General features: G+C 37.2%; 1 protein-coding gene across 3 annotated transcripts in view; it reads right to left on the minus strand.

The window, feature by feature from the left end:
• The window catches only part of LOC128611646 (metalloreductase STEAP2), a 51,974-nt gene that overhangs the window by 24,396 nt on the left and 7,747 nt on the right, over nucleotides 1-19,831 (minus strand). The window contains exon 6 of one of the 3 annotated variants that reach the window (XM_053631333.1): nucleotides 6,822-7,774. The exons of 1 other annotated variant lie outside the window; for it this stretch is intronic. In XM_053631333.1, coding sequence (XP_053487308.1) covers nucleotides 7,508-7,774 — 267 coding nt within the window. In that variant the 3' untranslated portion in view covers nucleotides 6,822-7,507. Of the gene's footprint in view, nucleotides 1-6,821; nucleotides 7,775-17,771; nucleotides 18,569-19,831 lie in introns of those variants that run through there. One more of the 3 variants, XM_053631328.1, reaches the window with a different exon arrangement.

Here is a 19,831-nt window from a genome sequence, read left to right on the forward strand (position 1 = left end):
CTGAGATTAGGAGCACACTCTTAAAAGGAGTGCTCCTAATATCAGTTTGTTACCTGTATAAAAGACACCTGTCCACAGAAGCAATCAATCAGTCATATTCCAAACTCTCCACCATGGCCAAGACCAAAGAGCTCTCCAAGGATGTCAGGGACAAGACTGTAGACCTACACAAGTCTGGAATGGGCTACAAGACCATTGCCAAGCATACTGGTGAGAAGGGGACAACAGTTGGTGCGATTATTCGCAAATGGAAGAAGCACAAAAGAACTGTCAATCTCCCTCGGCCTGGGGCTCCATGCAAGATCTCACCTCGTGGAGTTTCAATGATCATGAGAACAGTGAGGAATCAGCCCAGAACTACACGGGAGGATCTTGTCAATGATCTCAAGGCAGCTGGGACCATAGTCACCAAGAAAACAATTGGTAACACACTACGCCGTGAAGGACTGAAATCCTGCAGCGCGCGCAAGGTCCGCTGCTCAAGAAAACACATATACATGCCTGTCTAAAGTTTGCCAATGAACATCTGAATGATTCTGAGGACAACTGGGTGAAAGCGTTGAGGTCAGATGAGACCAAAATGGAGCTCTTTGGCATCAACTCAACTCGCCGTGTTTGGAGGAGGAGGAATGCTGCCTATGACCCCTGGAACACCATCCCCACCGTCAAACATGGAGGTGGAAACATTATGCTTTGGGGTTTTTTTTCTGCTAAGGGGACAGGACAACTTCACCGCATCAAAGGGACGATGGACGGGGCCATGTACCGTCAAATCTTGGGTGAAAACCTCCTTCCCTCAGACAGGGCATTGAAAATGGGTCGTGGATGGATATTCCAGCATGACAATGACCCAAAACACATGGCCAAGGCAACAAAGGAGTGGCTCAAGAAGAAGCACATTAAGGTCCTGGAGTGGCCTAGCCAGTCTCCAGACCTTAATCCCATAGAAAATCTGTGGAGGGAGCTGAAGGTTCGAGTTGCCAAACGTCAGCCTCGAAACCTTAATGATTTGGAGAAGATCTGCAAAGAGGAGTGGGACAAAATCCCTCCTGAGATGTGTGCAAGCCTGGTGGCCAACTACAAGAAACGTCTGACCTCTGTGATTGCCAACAAGGGTTTTTAAACCAAGTACTAAGTCATGTTTTGCAGAGGGGTCAAATACTTATTTCCCTCATTAAAATGCAAATCAATTTATAACATTTTTGATGTGCGTTTTTCTGGATTTTTTTGTTGTTATTCTGTCTCTCACTGTTCAAATAAATCTACCATTAAAGTTATAGACTGATCATTTCTTTGTCAGTGGGTAAACATACAAAATCAGCAGGGGATCAAATACTTTTTTCCCTCACTGTATATTGTGCACTGTAGAAAATGAAATGCCCAAAACCCTACTGATTAGTCTTTTGGGATTGTTGTTCTCAAAGTGTTGGATTATTTGCTGACGCATTTGTTGGCAGATTGCCCAGCCTTGACCCATCCTTGCTCTTGAAGGACTAGGCCTTTTTTGGAGACTCCTTATATACTATGATTAGACGATTGCCTCACCTGTTTCACATCACCTTCTTATTTCAACTTGTCACATCGCTATTAGTCCTAAATTGTCCCTGTCCCAACTTTTTTGGTTTGTGTTGCATGCATCAATTTCAAAATAAACATTTATCTTCAAAAAACTATGCAGTTGATTAGGTAAAACATAAAATACCTTGTCTTTATACGTTGTTTTTTTTGTTTGTTTGTTTAAATACAAGTCAAAGTATATTTACAAATCATTTCTCTTTGTTTTTATTAGCATTTTCCATGCTGTCCCAACTTTTTCAGAATTGGGGTTGTATTAACATACTACACAACATTGTAAAATGTATTGATTTCTAAAGGACTTAGTCCTTCCCTGTAGTATGTAACAGTAAGTGAAATGAACATGACACAGAGGGGGATAATGGGAAGAGAGTTGAAACTGCTGTGTAATAGGTAACAGTAAACGACATGAATATGACACATAGTAGGTAACAGTAAACAAGATGAATGTTACATGTAGTAGGTAACGGTAAACAAGATGAATGTTATATGTAGTAGGTAACAGTAAACAAGAGGAACATCACGCAGAGGAGGGTAACGGAACAAAGATGAAAGTGACATGTAGTAGGTAACAGTAAACAAAATGAATGTTACACATAGTATGTAACAGTAAAGGAGATGTATGTGTAAACAAATGATGAATTCAAATGCTTCATATAACATGCAAATTATTACTATTTCTTCTCTTTGTGATGCAACCATCATTAAGTCATATCTCACATTGAAATTATTTTGTCCATTTGACTAGTGCCTTGTTTAATGGAATTATTATTATGAAAATAATAATAATTTCTAATATTTTATTTTAAAGAAATAATTTACCTACATACATACCCTACAGTGATATGTAGAACAGTAAGTAGAAGTAAATTAGATGAATGTGTCACATAACAGTCAGTGAAATGAATGTGATATGTAGTAGGTAACACTAAACAAGATGATCGTGACTCATAGTAAATTCCAGTAAATGATATGAATGTGCCTCATGCTACTGGGGGCAGTGACCTCTACTCCATTGCTCTCTCTTGATATAAGATATATTGGGAATTGAAAATGCAACGCTCAATCTTTTGGACATTACATTTATTACTTGATAATTATCAGGTAAATCAGTTCCTTATTTAATTTATCGTAAAAATAGTTATTCTTGAAAATGATTTCTTGTAGACATGTTAAAAGCTATTTCTATCCTTCTTGAGTTAACTTAAGATTCAATGGTTTATAAATGATAGTACACATCAATTAGAGCTATAAAATATACATAATTAGGTTACTGAGCTTTGGTTCTTGTGACTATGAATATGAAGAAACTTGAATTATTTCTCAGTATTTTTGTAGCTTTGTAGCAAATGAAGTAGCAGAGTTACAGCCAAAAGTCAGGTAGAATTTCATCTGAAAATCCTGTAAACTATGGATATGGAATGAAGACTTACAGTCTGGTCACAACACTAACTGAGGACACTTCATCAGAAAGAGTAAGTGTGCATTTTACTTTTCCCATGAAAAATGATTGCATTGCTTGTATGAATCATTTCCTTCTGTAGTGCACAAATGCACACTCCACAAATAAACCACGCACTGAGTACTGCAGATGCTGAAATTATTCTAGTGTAGATTGAAACTTGTGCATAGTACAGGGTGTCCCAGAAGTCTCCATATATGGGGGAAATGAACAGTTTTTAGCAAAATGTAAATTTATTTACAAAACATCCTCAACATGATTGTTTGCCATTTCATTGTAAACACACATGGAGTCGTCTCTCTCACTCATGATGAACTTATGTTAACACATCTGGTGTTATGCATGTAATTGAATTTCCAGCACAACCTTGTGTCAGCTTCCTGATCCAGCCATGAGAGTGATTTCAATACATTCTTCTTTTGTCAAAGGCATTCTTAAAGGCTATCTGAAACATATATATATATATATATATATATATATATATATATATATATATATATATCATGAACAATTTTTGCTAAAAAAGTTATCATTTTCTCTATGTATGGAGAATTTCGGGACCCCTGTATTCACCCTGTATATTGAGCATGTTTGATAGACAGTGTAGTGTTTACACTCTTAGAAAACATTTTATTTGTATATTAAGGGTCCATATACTCCTAAATAATTCTAGTTTATAACTATTTCTGAGAGGGAAATACTCAGTTGTAGGGTTCTACATAGAAACTAACAGGTTGCATAGGAACAGAGGTGGGTAGTAACATGTTACATGTACTTAAGTATTGTTTTTCCAATAAATTGTACTTATAGGAGTAGGTTTAATGCATAATACTTCATACTTGTGACTACACACTTCTAGCTACTTTTATTTAATTCTATTTAATTCACACACACACAGTTTCTACAACGCTGACTGCTTTGATGCACGTTTATATGTCTATTGGCTCACCGTTTTAAAGTAATCACACCCCTCCACCGTTGAGACTCCACGACTCCTTTTCACAAGACGGCTGAAGAAATGGCTCCTGAGGCAGATGCAGCAGTACCCCTACGTCCCTGGCCTCATCTTCAGACACTATTCTTCTTCCAGTCTACTAAGAATAATAGTGACATCATGCGCTTCTTGCTTGGTCAGCTGAAAACAATGGAAATTTCAGCATTCTAAGACTCCAGATCCAACCTAAAAAAACCCCAAACAAACCATGTAATAGTAGCTTATAAAGCTACTATTGGGCACACTGCCGAGCTAGCTGACATTAGTTATCTATGAATGAGGGAGGATTTTTCCCAGCATCTGCAGCATGTGAGACACTTTAGTCATGCAGGTGTTCTATTCCCTGCGAAAAGATGCCGACTTGAATGTAATAATGTTGAGAGTCAGCTATGCACAAATGAACAAACATAAATAAAGACCAGAACTGTTAAGTTTTCACAAATTCACATCAAAAGGTTTGAAATGGGCATGACCACTTTTACTTAAATGGCTATAACTCTTGAATGGAATGAGACATTTTCACCAAACTTGGTAAACTTATGTAGGGTTTCAGTCTGAGGGAACTTGTCAAAAATGGAGGCGTGTGGCCACTCGGTGGCGCTATAATAGTAAAAAAAAATATAATAAAAACCTTGAAAATAGCTGTATAAATGGTGTGTAAATGATTGAATATCATTCATTGTTTCAGATATTTTCATATTCTTTGTATCATACATTCAGATTCTGAACAACTTTGCCTCTAGGACCACTGCTGTTAATCAAATCGTTTGTTAAATATTTGAGATTATTTCAGAAACCTAGTATTGCAAAGTAGTCCTAGGTTTTTTGCTCAACTGTAATAATCCTATAGCAGAATAATTATTTGGACTACTTACTTAGATCAATAATTTAAAAAAAAAGTTGAAGTTTTGATTTACCCTCATAAGGGCAATTCAAAAAGTTTGAAGTGGGCGTGGCCACTTTTACTTAAATGGCTATAACTCTTGAACAGAATGAGATATTTTAAACAAACTTGGGATATTTACATATAGGCTCAATCTAAGGACAATTCTAAAAAAAAAAAAAATGCTGATTGTGACCAGTTGGTGGTGCTATAACAGAACAAAATATGAAATTGGCAGTAAATGTGGAACCATTGGTCCAATAGATTTAAATTAATAAATCTTGCAATAATTGTCCTTGTCCAAGGTCCAGTCAGCATATACGAGAACAATTGTGAAAAACATGGCCGCCATTGGTCGAGAAATGTTCAGCAGCTATTAGACAAGCTTAATGAAGGCCAATATTTCTTAAAATGGTCTTGGTTTTTCTTTGATTTAGGTGCTTAAAGGATTACACAATATTAAATAATATCTTTCAACATCTTTATGGGCCCTAAGCGGCTTGAACCCTGATAATTGCTGCTTGCAGCTATGTTTTTAAATTTTTTTTTTTTTCTTTATTTGGAATTTGATTTAGTACTTGAATGAGCAGATTTTATGTTGTGTTTTTTTAAACAAGCACTTAAAATTTTTATTTAGGGCATAACTGATATTCTGATGTAATGCATCATAGTAAATCGTAATAAATCATTATATGAAGTACTTTTCTCAGTACTTTTCTCATGTAATTTTATGAGATTCTTTTTTTTTTACTCATACTCAAGTCGTTATTTTGATGAGTACTTTTACTTCTACTTGAGTCATTAATATAAAGTAACAATACTTTTAGAGTACAGTACAGTACTGTTGAGTACAGTTTTTGCTTAATCTACCCACCTCTGGAAAGGAATAATGGTTATTATAAAGGTTATTATATTATCAAAATTAATTTCACCCTTTTAATTGTACTATTTGCATTTGATTTGTGTTCATGGTGTGCCTTGAGTGTGAAAAATGAAATAAAACACTTAAATTATTACAGTTAATCAAATGAACAAATAAGGATTTAAAATTTCCACAGTTGTATTTATATAAAATTAATTCCCACTGTTGTTCAGTGTACTACTTATTCTCTCTCTCTCTCTCTCTCTCTCTCTCGCTCTTGTACAAATACAGTAGGTAAACAGTCATAAGATCATCTATTTCAAACCTGCACATCACTTTGTGTGAAATTAATAATTCATCTAATACATTCAAAAGCAGCTGGTTTCATTGCCTTCCACACATCTCTCATGCATTATCCTCCCAGCTTTCAGATTGACAAATGAACTGGAACAACAGTGTGTGGTTTGATAGAGCATTTTACCACAGGCTCCAATACATCACATGTAAGCATTTCTCCACCCTCAACCTCTTATGTTCTAATAAAAACACATGTTGTATTTTCCTCGAGACACAACAGCCCTGGATGCTGGCTCCACTGAATGTACACTATATATCAGATTAAACCAACTATCTGCTATGTAAGAAGCCCTGTGTCTTTGTTGCCACATATCAACCACAATATGCTATAAACTGCAAGGATGTGTTTACATTAGAGAGCATCTAAGCCATGCATAACAAGCTGAAAATATTTATAGATGCAGGTCAAATACTGCATGTCTGCTTATTCTTTTATTTTTATGAGCATTTGTATGAAGCAATTAGTTAAAGCTTGAAATATACAAACGGGCAATAATAATAATAATAATAATAATAATAATAATAATAATAATAATAATAAAGCAGCTAAATAACACATATCTGTAAATATGAGTGCATAGGCTTTTTCCTCATTTTATCCTTAGCTGCATTAACCTCAGTTAGATACAAGATTGAATATGAGAGATTGGCAGATTATAAGCCATTTAAGGTGGGAAGTTGTACAGCCACCTCCAGAATTATTGACACCCTTGGTATTTAAATGCTTGGTAAAGAAAGGTTATGAAAGCTTCTGAAAAAAGTTCACAAGAGAGAACCTAGGACCCTGGAGGATTAGGGGAAATTCTGTACTGAGGTGGTCACAAATTCTTTTTTGTTGCACACTACTAAAAGCAGGGGTGCCAATAATTGTAATACATGTGGTTTTGTTAAAAACATTTTTAGGATTTTTATTTTATTTAGAATAAACACAAGGAAATTTTTCATAACCTTTTTTTTTTTTTTTTAACCCATCTTTACCAATTGGGTAACAATAATTATTAGAGCTTACTATTTGGACAGTGCAGAGCATCGCAGAGTTCTCTAACAACTATCACATGACCCATAGCAGCACAGTCACCACATTGCAATAAAGTTACATATAAAAGGGACATAAGCTTGACAGGAAATGAATAAGAATCCATTTTTTTTCTTAATCTTAATCAATTTTTTAATTACAGGAACTGGCTGACCACACAGACTCACTCAGTAATCAACAGGCTGCATTGCAGCTGCATCCTCCTACGACTGTAGTGTCACCGGAATGTCTCCTTCCCCTCTTCTTCCCTTCTCTCACTTACAGTTCATTAAAAAGCTTCTAATCTTCAATGAATGAGCTGTTTTCATTCAAAAGCAGGTCATTAATTAAAGATTTCTCTACCTACTTCTTATCCATTTATTTAGACACTTTAATGTTACTCTCAGACACACTACAATTTTCACAATAGCCTGCTTAGAGGTTCTCTTTTTCTCTGTCTGCCATGCATCCAACCTCTGCTCCTTCCTCCCACTGTAGCCTGAGGGCCTGACATGCTCTGATTGGTTGTATTGGCAATACTTCAGGATTTGGATTCTGGCTTCCTGATGCCGTCCGTGATGAAGATGGATCTGTACGCTAGCAGGGCAATTTTCTATCCGTTGTATCTAGGACAAAGCAGAATGACCACAAGTGCATTGAGACCTGCACAAACAGAACAGAAGTGACTGAAGGAATGATACTTTGTTACAGTTCTGTGAAACTGCCACTTGATGAATAGTGAAAATATGATACCTAAAAGCACTTTCAAATAACATAGGTCCATGCTGGATTCCTCCTGTCAGTCATGTTATAGAAAAGCTCCCAAGCACCCTTTACTCTTCCCTAGGGGTGTAACGATGCATTGTGTCATGATGCATTGCAATGCAAATTTGACAATGTGCATCATGGGAATCCTTCGATCCATTTTCTGTACCGCTTATCTTACACAGGGTCGCTGGGGAGCCTGGAGCCTATCCCAGGGAACTCGGGGCACAAGGCAGGGGACACCCTGGACAGAGTGCCAACCCATTGCAAGGCACAATCACACACACATTTACACACTCAGTATTGGAATCAGCATTCTATTAATTATGCATCTAATGCAGTTGCACTGTTTGAAAACCAGAGATCCTAATCTGTCTAAGCCAAGTTAAACTATACAGACAGCCTGCAGGTAGATAGCTTTGGAACACAATGACTGACATGCATTATACATTATATGGTTACACAATCAAATTAGAACAGCTGAAAAGAGCTCTTCACTAGCTTTCAAATGACGCCATCCCCTCGCCACTGTGATCTATGGTGCCCAAAAAAGACGTCACAGAATACTATTATTTTAGCCGACTTGGAGCTCTATTTCAAGTTAAAATAAAGCCTCAGATGCTGCTACAGAGCTCATTTCCCCCAGATCAAAGACTGTGTATATTCAATTAAATTTTTGCAGGAATTTATTTATTGATTTATCTATTTGTTTGTTTGTTTGTTCCAGAAATAAAAAAAGCATTCTTCTTTTTTCAGTCATTCAATTTTTTTTCTAAATATTCTGAGAATCGAATTGAATCGACTGGAATCATGATGCCAGTATTGTGAATCTAATCGAATTGTGACCAGAGTGTATCATTACACCCCTACTCTTCCGCCATCTTTGCTGCTGGGAAACAACAACATGGTGGAATTCAGTGCTAAATGCCCAGCATCACCAGACAATATTGCTGTAAAAGACAAAAACACAATCTGCTGCAATGTCTGCACACCTACACAGCCGCACCCACACACACACCCACACACCTACACTGCCACACCCACACACCCACACCAACATGCAAAGCAAAGCAAGAGCTAATTTGCGAGTTGCTTTTTCCAAGATGGAGAAACTTGATGACCAAGAAATTGAACAATGAAGCAGATACATTTCTGAACAGATAATGCAGTCATCAATGTTAGAAACAGGTGAACTGTTTGGGTACATAACCACAGCAACAAATTATCTGGTGTGTCACTATTATGCATATTCTCTTTGTCATAACAAAGCAATTAGAATGATACAATAAACAACTAACTTTACCTAAATAACATGGATGAACTCCAGCAGCTGTATGGATGGTCAAGAAGTAAACAAATAATTTCAAGGTTTTTGTAGTTTACCTTATAACCACTGGAGTTAAATTTCTACACGGTACCCCTACAAACCAAATCCTAAAATGAACTAAAAGCTAATGAATGGTGACTACATCTGGATAACAGTGGTTATTATAAACGTACATTTCATTACATATCTCACGAGAATCCCAGGTCATGGTAATATAAATCAACAGAAATCTACAGTACATTTTGCTCCCCTCAATTTTCTGATGTGAGAGGAGTGGGCAATGCATTGCTAAACTGTGCTAGGAAAAGAAAATGTGTAGACAGACATAGAAAGCGGAGCTCTGAGGATTTAGCGATCCACCAGAAGAGGTGACAGGGACTATCCCACTCCTTGTGTGTAGGCTGGTGGTAAAAATTTTATTATAGCAGAGCAAGTGATAGAGAAGGAGAACAGTCAAGAATGGCACTGCATCGCCCACACTTCAACAAGCAAGAGTGAGAGAAAGAGCGTGAGAGAGAAAGTTTTTCTGAGACACATTTGGTTAAATGAACTCTGGGTACAAGAAGTGCAGGGCTGGTCAATCCATTAGGCCCCACCACCGGCCCACAGCTGCCCTACCGCAGCCCCACCGAATCCGATTAACCGTACTGAGCCACATTTAACATTCCTCATATCTTTTATTACCTCATAAAAGTTTGTTTGGTCAAATTGGTTTGTTGGCGCCCCCTAGTGCCGATGTAAATAAGCAGAAGTGTACCGTGACGTGTGTGAGTGTCGGTGATGATGATTTAGTGGTTTTTTTGTTTGTTTGTTTGTTTGTTTTTTTACAGCATTATGGACAATAATGATCATGGCATAATTTTTATGCTAATAAAAAATATTTAATTACCTCTGCTGACGTATTAACGGCAGTAGCAATCAAGATTGTTAGTTGAGATGCAAAATGAAGCGACAAAAACCATCAGGAGCTCAACCATGTCACAGGAGCGTCTCAGCGGTCTGGCTGTGATTGCCCTTAACCATGACACTGCTGGTCAAATCTCATACGATGACATTATTAATGATTTTGCAGGAAGGAAGGCCACTAAGGTAAAATTCTAAACACACACATTACTTGAAATAAATGCAGGTACAGCACAGTGTTTAAATTACAGTATATACTGCATTGTGACTTTTATATTGTTATTCAAAAGTCACAATGAGGGGGGAGAGGTGGGGATGGGGTGTTGAGGATGAATCTCTCCTAGGGCACCAAATAGGCTAGGACCGGTACTGAAGAAGTGAATTAGCTATAGCACCAGCCGACATTAAGCAGTGTGCATCACAATTACTGAGCAGTTGAAATCTGTGCATGTAAGCATCCCAGCATGACAGCTTCCTGCAGCACTAGAAGCACTTGGTTCTGCAGTTTTTAATGATGAGAGTAAGAGCACACAAAATATCTTGATATCCTTATCATATTGTTATAATATCTTGATATGAATATGTTCATTAACATATTCACCACACAATATGAGATCTCATATGCTTATGAAATCAAATATACTGTGCCACAATAATTTGATTTTTCACATAACAGATTATGCAAGCAACTAGTCAGATAAAAATATCTCCTTTTCTATTTATGGGCAGGGTTTAAAAGGAGAGGGAAAACAGGAGAGGAAGTGCCCAGAATAGTATCTGAGTGCCCACAGCTATAAAAGTGTGCAAAGGCCCTCTGCACAAATCAAGACAAATAGTATTTAAGCACTTAAATAGTGTACTGTAAATAAAATGGATATCCAAATAAAATGTATCCCATACTGTAGGCCTAGTTGTAGGAATAAGTAGAGGGTTCCATTGGGAATTAGCCAACCCAAGTTTACATCCTTACATTCCAGACCACTAGGATTAGACGATGGTGGTGGTCGATTGTGAAACTGTAAGTCAGCATTCAATTTAAATTCAATTCAATTTTATTTGTATAGCACTTTTTACAATGGACATTGTCTCAAAGCAGGATTTGTACAGGATTTCACTGAGGTTTTTTTTTTTAAAAAAAAGTTATTGTTGTGGCCAAAAATGCGTGATTTTGCTGCGGCTTTTTCAAAATTTGTGATGCAACTTGCAGAACTTTTTTGCGGAAATTTCTTCAATTGACGAAACTGCAATTGCACAAAATTGTTTTGCGCACTCTTTCACAGTGATGTTTGTTGGTAAATGAGATCTTTTAGCTTTACTCATGTTTGATGCATACGAATCGAAAAGGGCTTTGACTGAATGCATGTTGTGATGACATCACATGACGCATCTTGGCCCAAATCTGCAGAAAATCTGTGGCAATTCTGAAAAATTGCAAACTCCTCCCAATATTACAGAGTTTTCTTGATTTTTGCATTCATTTCTATGATCGCAAAATCATGAAATCCTGGAGGGACTGAATAAAATACTCAATAAATCCATCCATCCCTTGGCACATTTAGTGAATTATGAATTGGAAGTGTTATTGTTATACACTAATCTGTGAAATAACTCAGTCATATGCTTGGGCAAAAGTACCAATAAATTGGTATGGCATTTGTGTCATATAATATGTGTCGAGTGGAAGAACCCGTTTTAGTTTTGGTAAGGTGGTCTTGATGCCAGCCTGCTGCACATTCACTGCTGCTGCTGAGCCGTACTTCAGCATTATACTCTGATTTACGGCTGCAACTAACGATTATTTCCATAATCAATTAATCTGTTGGTTATTTTCTAGATTAATCGGATTAAAAAATTATCTAGCATTTTTTTGTTTATTTAACATAAAATCCACAAACTGATTGTTACACATATAAACTTCAGACTAAAACTTTACATTAAAATAATGTTCGTCCAGTTTTTATTTATATATACATACATACATACATACATACTGTACATCATTTATCTGGATGCACAAAAAAGCACTGATAATTAAACTGCAGTCCTAAATTAATAATATTTAAAAAAAAAAAAACTCTGTTACTCATTGCGTTTAGGCATATTCTTTTACTTATGTTTAATTTGATTGTACTGTTTTAATTAGACATTACTGATCTTGTGCTAGCACTGTTTATCAGTGAATCTACACTGCAAGTGAGGAGCTTCATGACATACTATTCCAACTCAAACTTTCCAACTTGTAGATTTATCAATTTATAGTATTTTCCAATTGTAGTGTTTTTTTAAATAAAGACTGAAAGAGATAGAAGCTTAGTGGTGGTGACTTTGAAGTCATGCGACCATGGTGTAGTTCGTTTACCTAACTTTAGCTTTTGGCGATTGCATTTAGGGTTCAAAATTCATAAAAGTTGTCTTCCTTTGTGAAGAGTGACTTAATGAACAAAACGTGTAAGAATCATAAACTTTTTGTTGGTCACAGAGCTTACTTTCTGCAATAATCTAAAAGCCAACAGAAAAATCCTACTAATCAGTAAGGAGATTCATTGACAACGATTATTATCGATTAGTTGTTGCAGCTCTACTCTGTGTATCACAGTGCTCCAATAACAGGATTTCAGCACTGAGTGCATGCGCTGTCTACCAGGGTGGGATAATTTCTTAAGCTTAGAGAATGAGAAGCACTTTCTAAGAGTATCACAATATGTGTCTGCATGCTAGGGAGTTGTACTAAACTGCTCTGAGTTCTGCATTTCATTATGTTACATTTGTCTCCTACCCACTGCTAGCTCCTTCACTCTGAGCTCCAGTGTGCACAAAAAGTACAGCACACCCAGGGCCATTTCTGGCCATTCTGCTGCTCTGGGCAAGATTCCTATTGCTGCCCCCAGTGGTCACTTAGCTATCAACGTATGATATGATCAGACAAAAAGTTTTTGTCTATCTAACACAAGAGTAAGCTAGTTTGGTGTCGCTGGCCAAGGGGAGGCACAACTAAGCAATCAGTGTATGGGTTTAGCTGCTACAGTGCCATGTAAAGTACATTATCTGTCCTTATGCTCTGCTCATATCATTTTCAGGTAACTTGGAACTCATACAGACATTTACACACCTTGTTTTCCTGCTCAGCGTAAGAGGAAGTTAGTGTTTCAGTTTCCACCCTTTTACTTAAAAAAAAAAAAAAAAATCTGCATATATCAGCACACTGACTGACTGTGTGAGCTCGCGTTTGGCAGAATTGAGACCTGTCAGCCAATAAGACACAAGTATTTCCATGTATTTTCCAGTAAACCCTGTCTGATTGGTCTTGCCTTTGTTCATTTAAGATAAAATACAAGAAGATACAAAATTACTTTTACTTTTGACATTCAGTTACGTAGTGACTAGTGACATGGAGTGGGTAAAGAAAAAATCTTCAGGACTACAGGCCTGAATGCCCAGGCCAGGTTACACCCCTGGTTCTCTCTTTCTTGTGGGTGGGTGAGTCAGGTGGGGGCGGGGGTGTTGGGGCGCTCACCTAGTTCGCCTATGCCTAGAAACGGCTCTGAGTACACCTCTCATGGTCAAGAGCATTTGAGTTATAATCATCCTCATCATCATCATCATCTTGAGATATAATAACAGAGTTCTTTGCAAGCAGTGTAATTATGCTTATAGCAACAAACAAAGAATGAGTGTGTTATGCTCTATAATTCTTTGAATCCACCTCCTCTATTCCTTAGCAAGATGTGAATAGGAAAGATGACAATGTGACATATTTGGGACATTTTCAAATTCCTTGTATGTAAACCCATGGTACATGGCAATAAAGGTGATTCTGATCTTCTATGCTGAGGTCACATTCACAAAGTGAATTCACAAAGGAAGTAGAACTGCATCTCTAAGACCTTTAATTGCATTCTTCTAAACTGAACAGATTTTATAGAGAAAAAGCAATTGATATTCTTATAATCAGTACATGTAACGCTACGAAGGCCTCCTCAGGCAAATCCGTGTATTCGAGCTGTTGGCTCTGGTATGCTCGCAGAGTCGCATAAGCACTATATCGCGCTCACGTTTGCTTTCCCTTTAGTTGGTTCGTGGCTGAGCATGGAGCCTCGGCTCTCCGGTTCCGGATATATTGTCTATTTGGACAAGTGGGTCTTATTCAGCGCTTTCTACTTGGCGTTTGCCTCACACCGTAACAATATATGGTTGAAAAATGTCATCTGATATCAGATACATTTCAGAAAGAGCTGGTACACGTCTTATGAAGTAAACCCAGTGGAAATGTTGTTTATGAGCATATGCTGGCCACCCGTTGCCCTCTCTGTTTCATTAACTCTACTTAATTTTATGTCTGCTTTAGTACATCTCCTTTGATAAATGAAACCAGTGCTGAGATGGCATGAGTTTTATTACTCTGTCATTATTCCATGATGTAGAAACCTATGGCAGAGGATAACAGGCAGATCATTTCGCCTGGTTTGTTGATCATTAGCATTAATTAAGACTAATATCTCTCTGTCTCTCAGAAGTGACAAGAAGCATATTTGTAGCCATGGTAACTGCTCCCTTCTCTGCCCTGTGCGAGCTCTTTAGCCCTGAGTCACTGTGATATGTAGAGCAATTAGCTGCTTAATCCTAGAGGAAGCAGAGGCACATGCAGAAGAGAGCAGTTCAATTTTTGCATAACATTTCTTCGATTGTCTTGATGTCTCACATTCACCAGGCACCTCTATTCTGGTTTTTGAGAAAGTTTATGATCGTGAACTTAATTTCATCATAAAATGAAGAGAAGCTTTATATCAGTATAACTCCAGTAATGGCCTTGGAACTCATCTGGTCTCTGTAATTGGCACATCCATTAAATTGAATATTTGGGTTTAACCGCACAGAAAATACATTAGCTGAACAGGACACACACCACATAGGCTACTGTCTCGCTATTAAATATGCTTAAAGCCTTCGATTTCTTTTGAACAAATGTGGCCACTGGGGCAAATCCCTGCACTGACTAAACCATGCTCTCTCTACTGACTGAGAGATATAACATTAACAAATTCATGTAAATATTATCAGAGATTAAAAACAAAACTAATTCTTCTGTAATCACAAAGTATGTGTTCCAAAATGAAAATAAAACATTTTATTTGAAATGGTGATGATGCTGCTGTTTTTGTTTCTCTCCCAACAGTTCTGCATGAGTTACGGAAGGCTGTAAGTTTTGGACAGGTGGCTGTGAATCAAACATTTTCAATTAAAGTTAGCCCAATGCCCAGATGCCAAGACTTTGATCAGTGAATTCAGCTGGGTTTTATTATTTCAGAGCTTTATCCCAATTCTGTCTTTTTTTTCAATACTTACCATATTTGGTGTCACACAAACATTTAAAATAGTTCAGTTCAAATCACAAGTACAAAAATCAAACATCAGCTTGACTCCAGCAGTGCAACAGATTCTATTTTCTATTCAACATATTTCTATAATTCATACATGTGAAGTCTTCTTAAATATGCAAATAACAGAAAATAATGTTGTGTATTTATTAAAAAACAATTAAAATAATGTCAATACTTATTTAAAAAATTATATATTTATATTACTTATAATAACTTATGTATTTATACACTGTATGGCCAAAAGTATGTGGACGCCTCACCACCACACTCATATGTGCTTGTTGAACATCTCAATCCAGATTTAGTCCCCCCTTTGCTGTTATAATAACCTCCACTCTACTGGGAAGGACTCCCACTAGATTTTGGAGCGTGACTGTGGGGATTTGCCCACTCAGCTACAAAAGTATTAGTGAGGATAGGCACTGATGTTGGGTTAGGAGACCTGGGGTGCAGTCAGTGTTCCAGTTCATCCCAAAAGATGTTCAGCCACTCAAGTTTGTCCATTCCAAACTTGGCAAGCCATGACTTAACCTTGCTTTGTGAACAGGGGAATTGTCATGCTGGAATACATTTGGGACCCTTAGTTCCGGTGAAGGGAAAGCTTAATGTTACGGTATACAAAGTCATTCTAGATAATTCTGTACTTCCAACTTTGTGGCAACAGTTAGATAAAGATAATCCAAGAATGTCATCACTGAATACATTAATCTATTTAAAGAGCACCTATTATGGTTTTGAAACATGCCTAATTTTGTTTTAAAGGTCTCATACAATAGATTTACATGCATCAAAGGTAAAAAAACACTTTAATGTGTTCATAATTTAAACTGCAGCATTACCTTTTTCCCTCCAGAGTCACAAACGACTCGTTCAATGATCCGTTCTAAAGGATTCGTTCTAAACGCCTCCTTTCAGAGAGAATACTCTGCTCTGATTGGTCAGATGTCCCAGTCTGTTGTGATTGGTCTACCGCTGTCAGCGTGTTTCAAAAAGGAAACACCCACTACCATAACGACTTTCAGTGCCGTCTGTCAGCGAGCAGCCAATGAAGACCGGGCTTTTTGTTAAAAACCTACGTAGGTTAGTACAGGAAGTAAATCTGGAATCACTAACGACTCATTTCAGCTGTTCACAATTGCTTCCTTCTTTTAGGAGTCAATAACTCTGTTTGTCGTGCGCTTTGATTTTTGAAACTTTGCAGACTTTTTACATTCACAAACAGTTCTATAACACACTACATGAAAGGTAATGTTTGAAAAACCTTAATAGATGCAAAATGATAGCTAATTACCTACTCATAAACTGACTGTCACAGGTCAATTTCTCATAAGTCTGGTTTACTTGTGAAAGCACTCCCAACGCTGGATGTTCAGTGAACCAAAATTTGATTTGAAGCAAGTGCGCCATCTGCTGCATATGTTCAGTAACAACACTGACCAGATAACCGCAGTGACACCATCAAACTTTTATTATTGCTCACTGTAAAAGAATCCACATACCATACTGAATTACACTTTTAAAAAATGCACGTTTTAATTTTTTTCGCTGATTTGCTGCTGTTAGGTAAATACAATTAACAGACATTGGTAGTATCCTACGTAGAAGCTTTGAAGCAAGGGCTATCATTTAGTAACCTTGAGATGAATTATAATGAATCCTGGTTAATCGTGTGATTAGAGCACCTCAGTGCTGCTGCTAAAACACTCAATATAAATTTAGTGACAGGAGTGAGACAGTTTATATTTTGCTTGTTTATCACATGTGCAGACAACAAAGCACACTGTATGAATATTTTACCCTTTTAAACATTTCCACAAACAACAGCACATGGACCTTTAATAACACACAAAACTGTTCTGCAGTTTGATTACACTTGTTTGGTGCTATTGCTTTGTAACTACTGTGAGAGGCTGATAATTACAGCAATCTACCTGTCCAGCAACTCAAGCCAAAAAGGTGCCTACCACATTATGTACTGTGTGTGTGTGTGTGCATGTGTGTGTGTGTGTCTTAACATTTATGAAAGGAGTCTCCTTTGTCAGCGCTTTGTAACAGTCAGAGGAAAGGCTGTTGACAGAGGGAAAAGGGAAAGTCTAATGATAGAGGATGTTGTGTTTTGTGGTTTCTTGGTAATAAGCTGTTTTTTTGTCATATTCAAGAGAAAATGAGGGAACAACTGTTTATAGCTGCTAAAACAGAAGTGATAACAGGAACTTTCTTGTTCTGTGGATGTTAAATGATATAAATATGCTGTCCCATTCTTTTATTAAAAAAAACAAACAAACAATCTTTGGCAAATTGCTGTGATATAAGAATAAAAGACTTCAGGATGGTAACAGACAATCACTGATTATTTTCCTATAGCATAATATTCAGAATTCAGAATTATCACAGCATATTGGCGAAGCACATGGCCTAAATGGAGCTGTTCATTTTAGCCACAGGCTCAATCATATGGCATCAGAGACCCAGTCACATGCCTAGCCAGTGTGACTCCAAATTCATTTCATGCACTAATCATGTGACTCCCAACAACACAATGTAAACTGAGATACCTACAGGAAAGTTTAAGACCTTAAGAAGGCCACATGACAAGAAAAAACAAACAAATTTTGGAACATAACATCAGGATCCTTTTCTCTTTGTGTCTCTATAAACAGTTGCTTCTATTGGTCATAGCAGGGACACGAGAGACGTCTGGGCACGGCACAGTAGGAATGAGGCTAAGCTATTGCTGAGCAGTTAGAATAGTACAGATACAGCTACATGATGGTGATTCTCTCTGGGGAAACATGGGCCGCAGGTCTGTCACGATCAGAATGATGCTTACTGCCGTCACAACCTCTGTGGATTCTCTTCAGCCTCCAGGCCACACAAGGCATCATTAGTACAGCTTTACCCATAATCACTGTGACAGGAAGGGCCACAGCTACTACGAAGGTGGGTGGCATGTAGAAACGATAGGACTCTTCTTCAAACGCCCGCTTCCAACCAAACAACAGTGCGTGGAACGTGGAAATAAGCAGCGCAATATAGCCAAGTGTGGACTAGAACATCAAAAAACATTCAGAGACATTCAGTCTCTACATTTGAACACTGCTAACAAAAATACAATGAAATATTTGATTTTATGTATGATTTAGCAACATTATATATAAGGAGGTAGTTTTAATGTAAAGCATATAAAGCATCGGTGAAAGTATTGGCTCATACCAAAACTGACTGAAAAATGAATCAGTTAACCCCTTACACTCTCAGCTTGCTATTCAGTTATTCTTCTTATACTATGGTCTGTCTGCATACTCAATCCTGATTGGCTGGAAGGTGTGCGTTCAAATCGTATAATGCACAGGTAATTCCAGTCAGTTTAATCACCGTTCTATATTAATGGACTGCCTAGAAACAGTTGTTAAACTCACATTCACGTCACTATTAGTAGAGACACGAAGAGATGCAGGTGATTCACACAAGCACAATCTCTCTCTCTCTAATAACTGTTTATTATAATTCATTCAAATAAATGTAATCTTATCGCATCACTTTATCTCTGTGTATGATTTAGAGTGGGCAGAATACTAGATCTAATGATCCCTATTTAAAATAACTGCTTTCATCCTATCAGTCAAATTTTGCACTGCAATCATGAGTGACAGCTTTAACTTGTCGATGCTGGCAAGTGATCATGGTATAAGTGTGCGTTACATGATTTTAATACACTCAGCAGAGGCTTTACGTCGAGTGTTTCTTTCCCTCCACCTTGTGCATTAAAATCGCGTATTGCACACACCTAACTGTGGATTATCCCTTACTTAAAGCATAATATTCAGTAACTTATATGAATTCAGTAACTGCAGCGAAACATAAAAGCTACATAATTATGAGTCAGAAATATGTAGGTCTGTATATTTTCAGACCGTTCTGGATTAAATGAACAGCCTTTTACATAAAGCACAACATTTAGCGCATTAATCAAGTCCTTGACATAATTAATAAAAAAATTACTGCCAACAAAATATTAAAATGTTTGAATGGGAATAAATTATATTAGTCTTGTCTTAATATCACGGCCATTTTTTAGAGTGCTGCATAGATAGAAGCCAAAAATGCATAGTCGGTGTAATAATAATAATAATAATAATAATAATATCACTGAGACTATAACAAATAACATGGCACGTAATGTGTATTTCTTTTAATGGTGTCAAAAGAACTAACCAACAGTACTCAAAAAAGTGCTCAGCATAACCACGTATAAACGATAAACTCCTAACAGTAAGTGTTTCCACTCACAGTAATGGTGCAGTGTCTCT

The sequence above is a fragment of the Ictalurus furcatus genome, chromosome 1 (assembly GCF_023375685.1).
Source record: "Ictalurus furcatus strain D&B chromosome 1, Billie_1.0, whole genome shotgun sequence".
NCBI classification, from domain to species: Eukaryota; Metazoa; Chordata; class Actinopteri; order Siluriformes; family Ictaluridae; genus Ictalurus; species Ictalurus furcatus.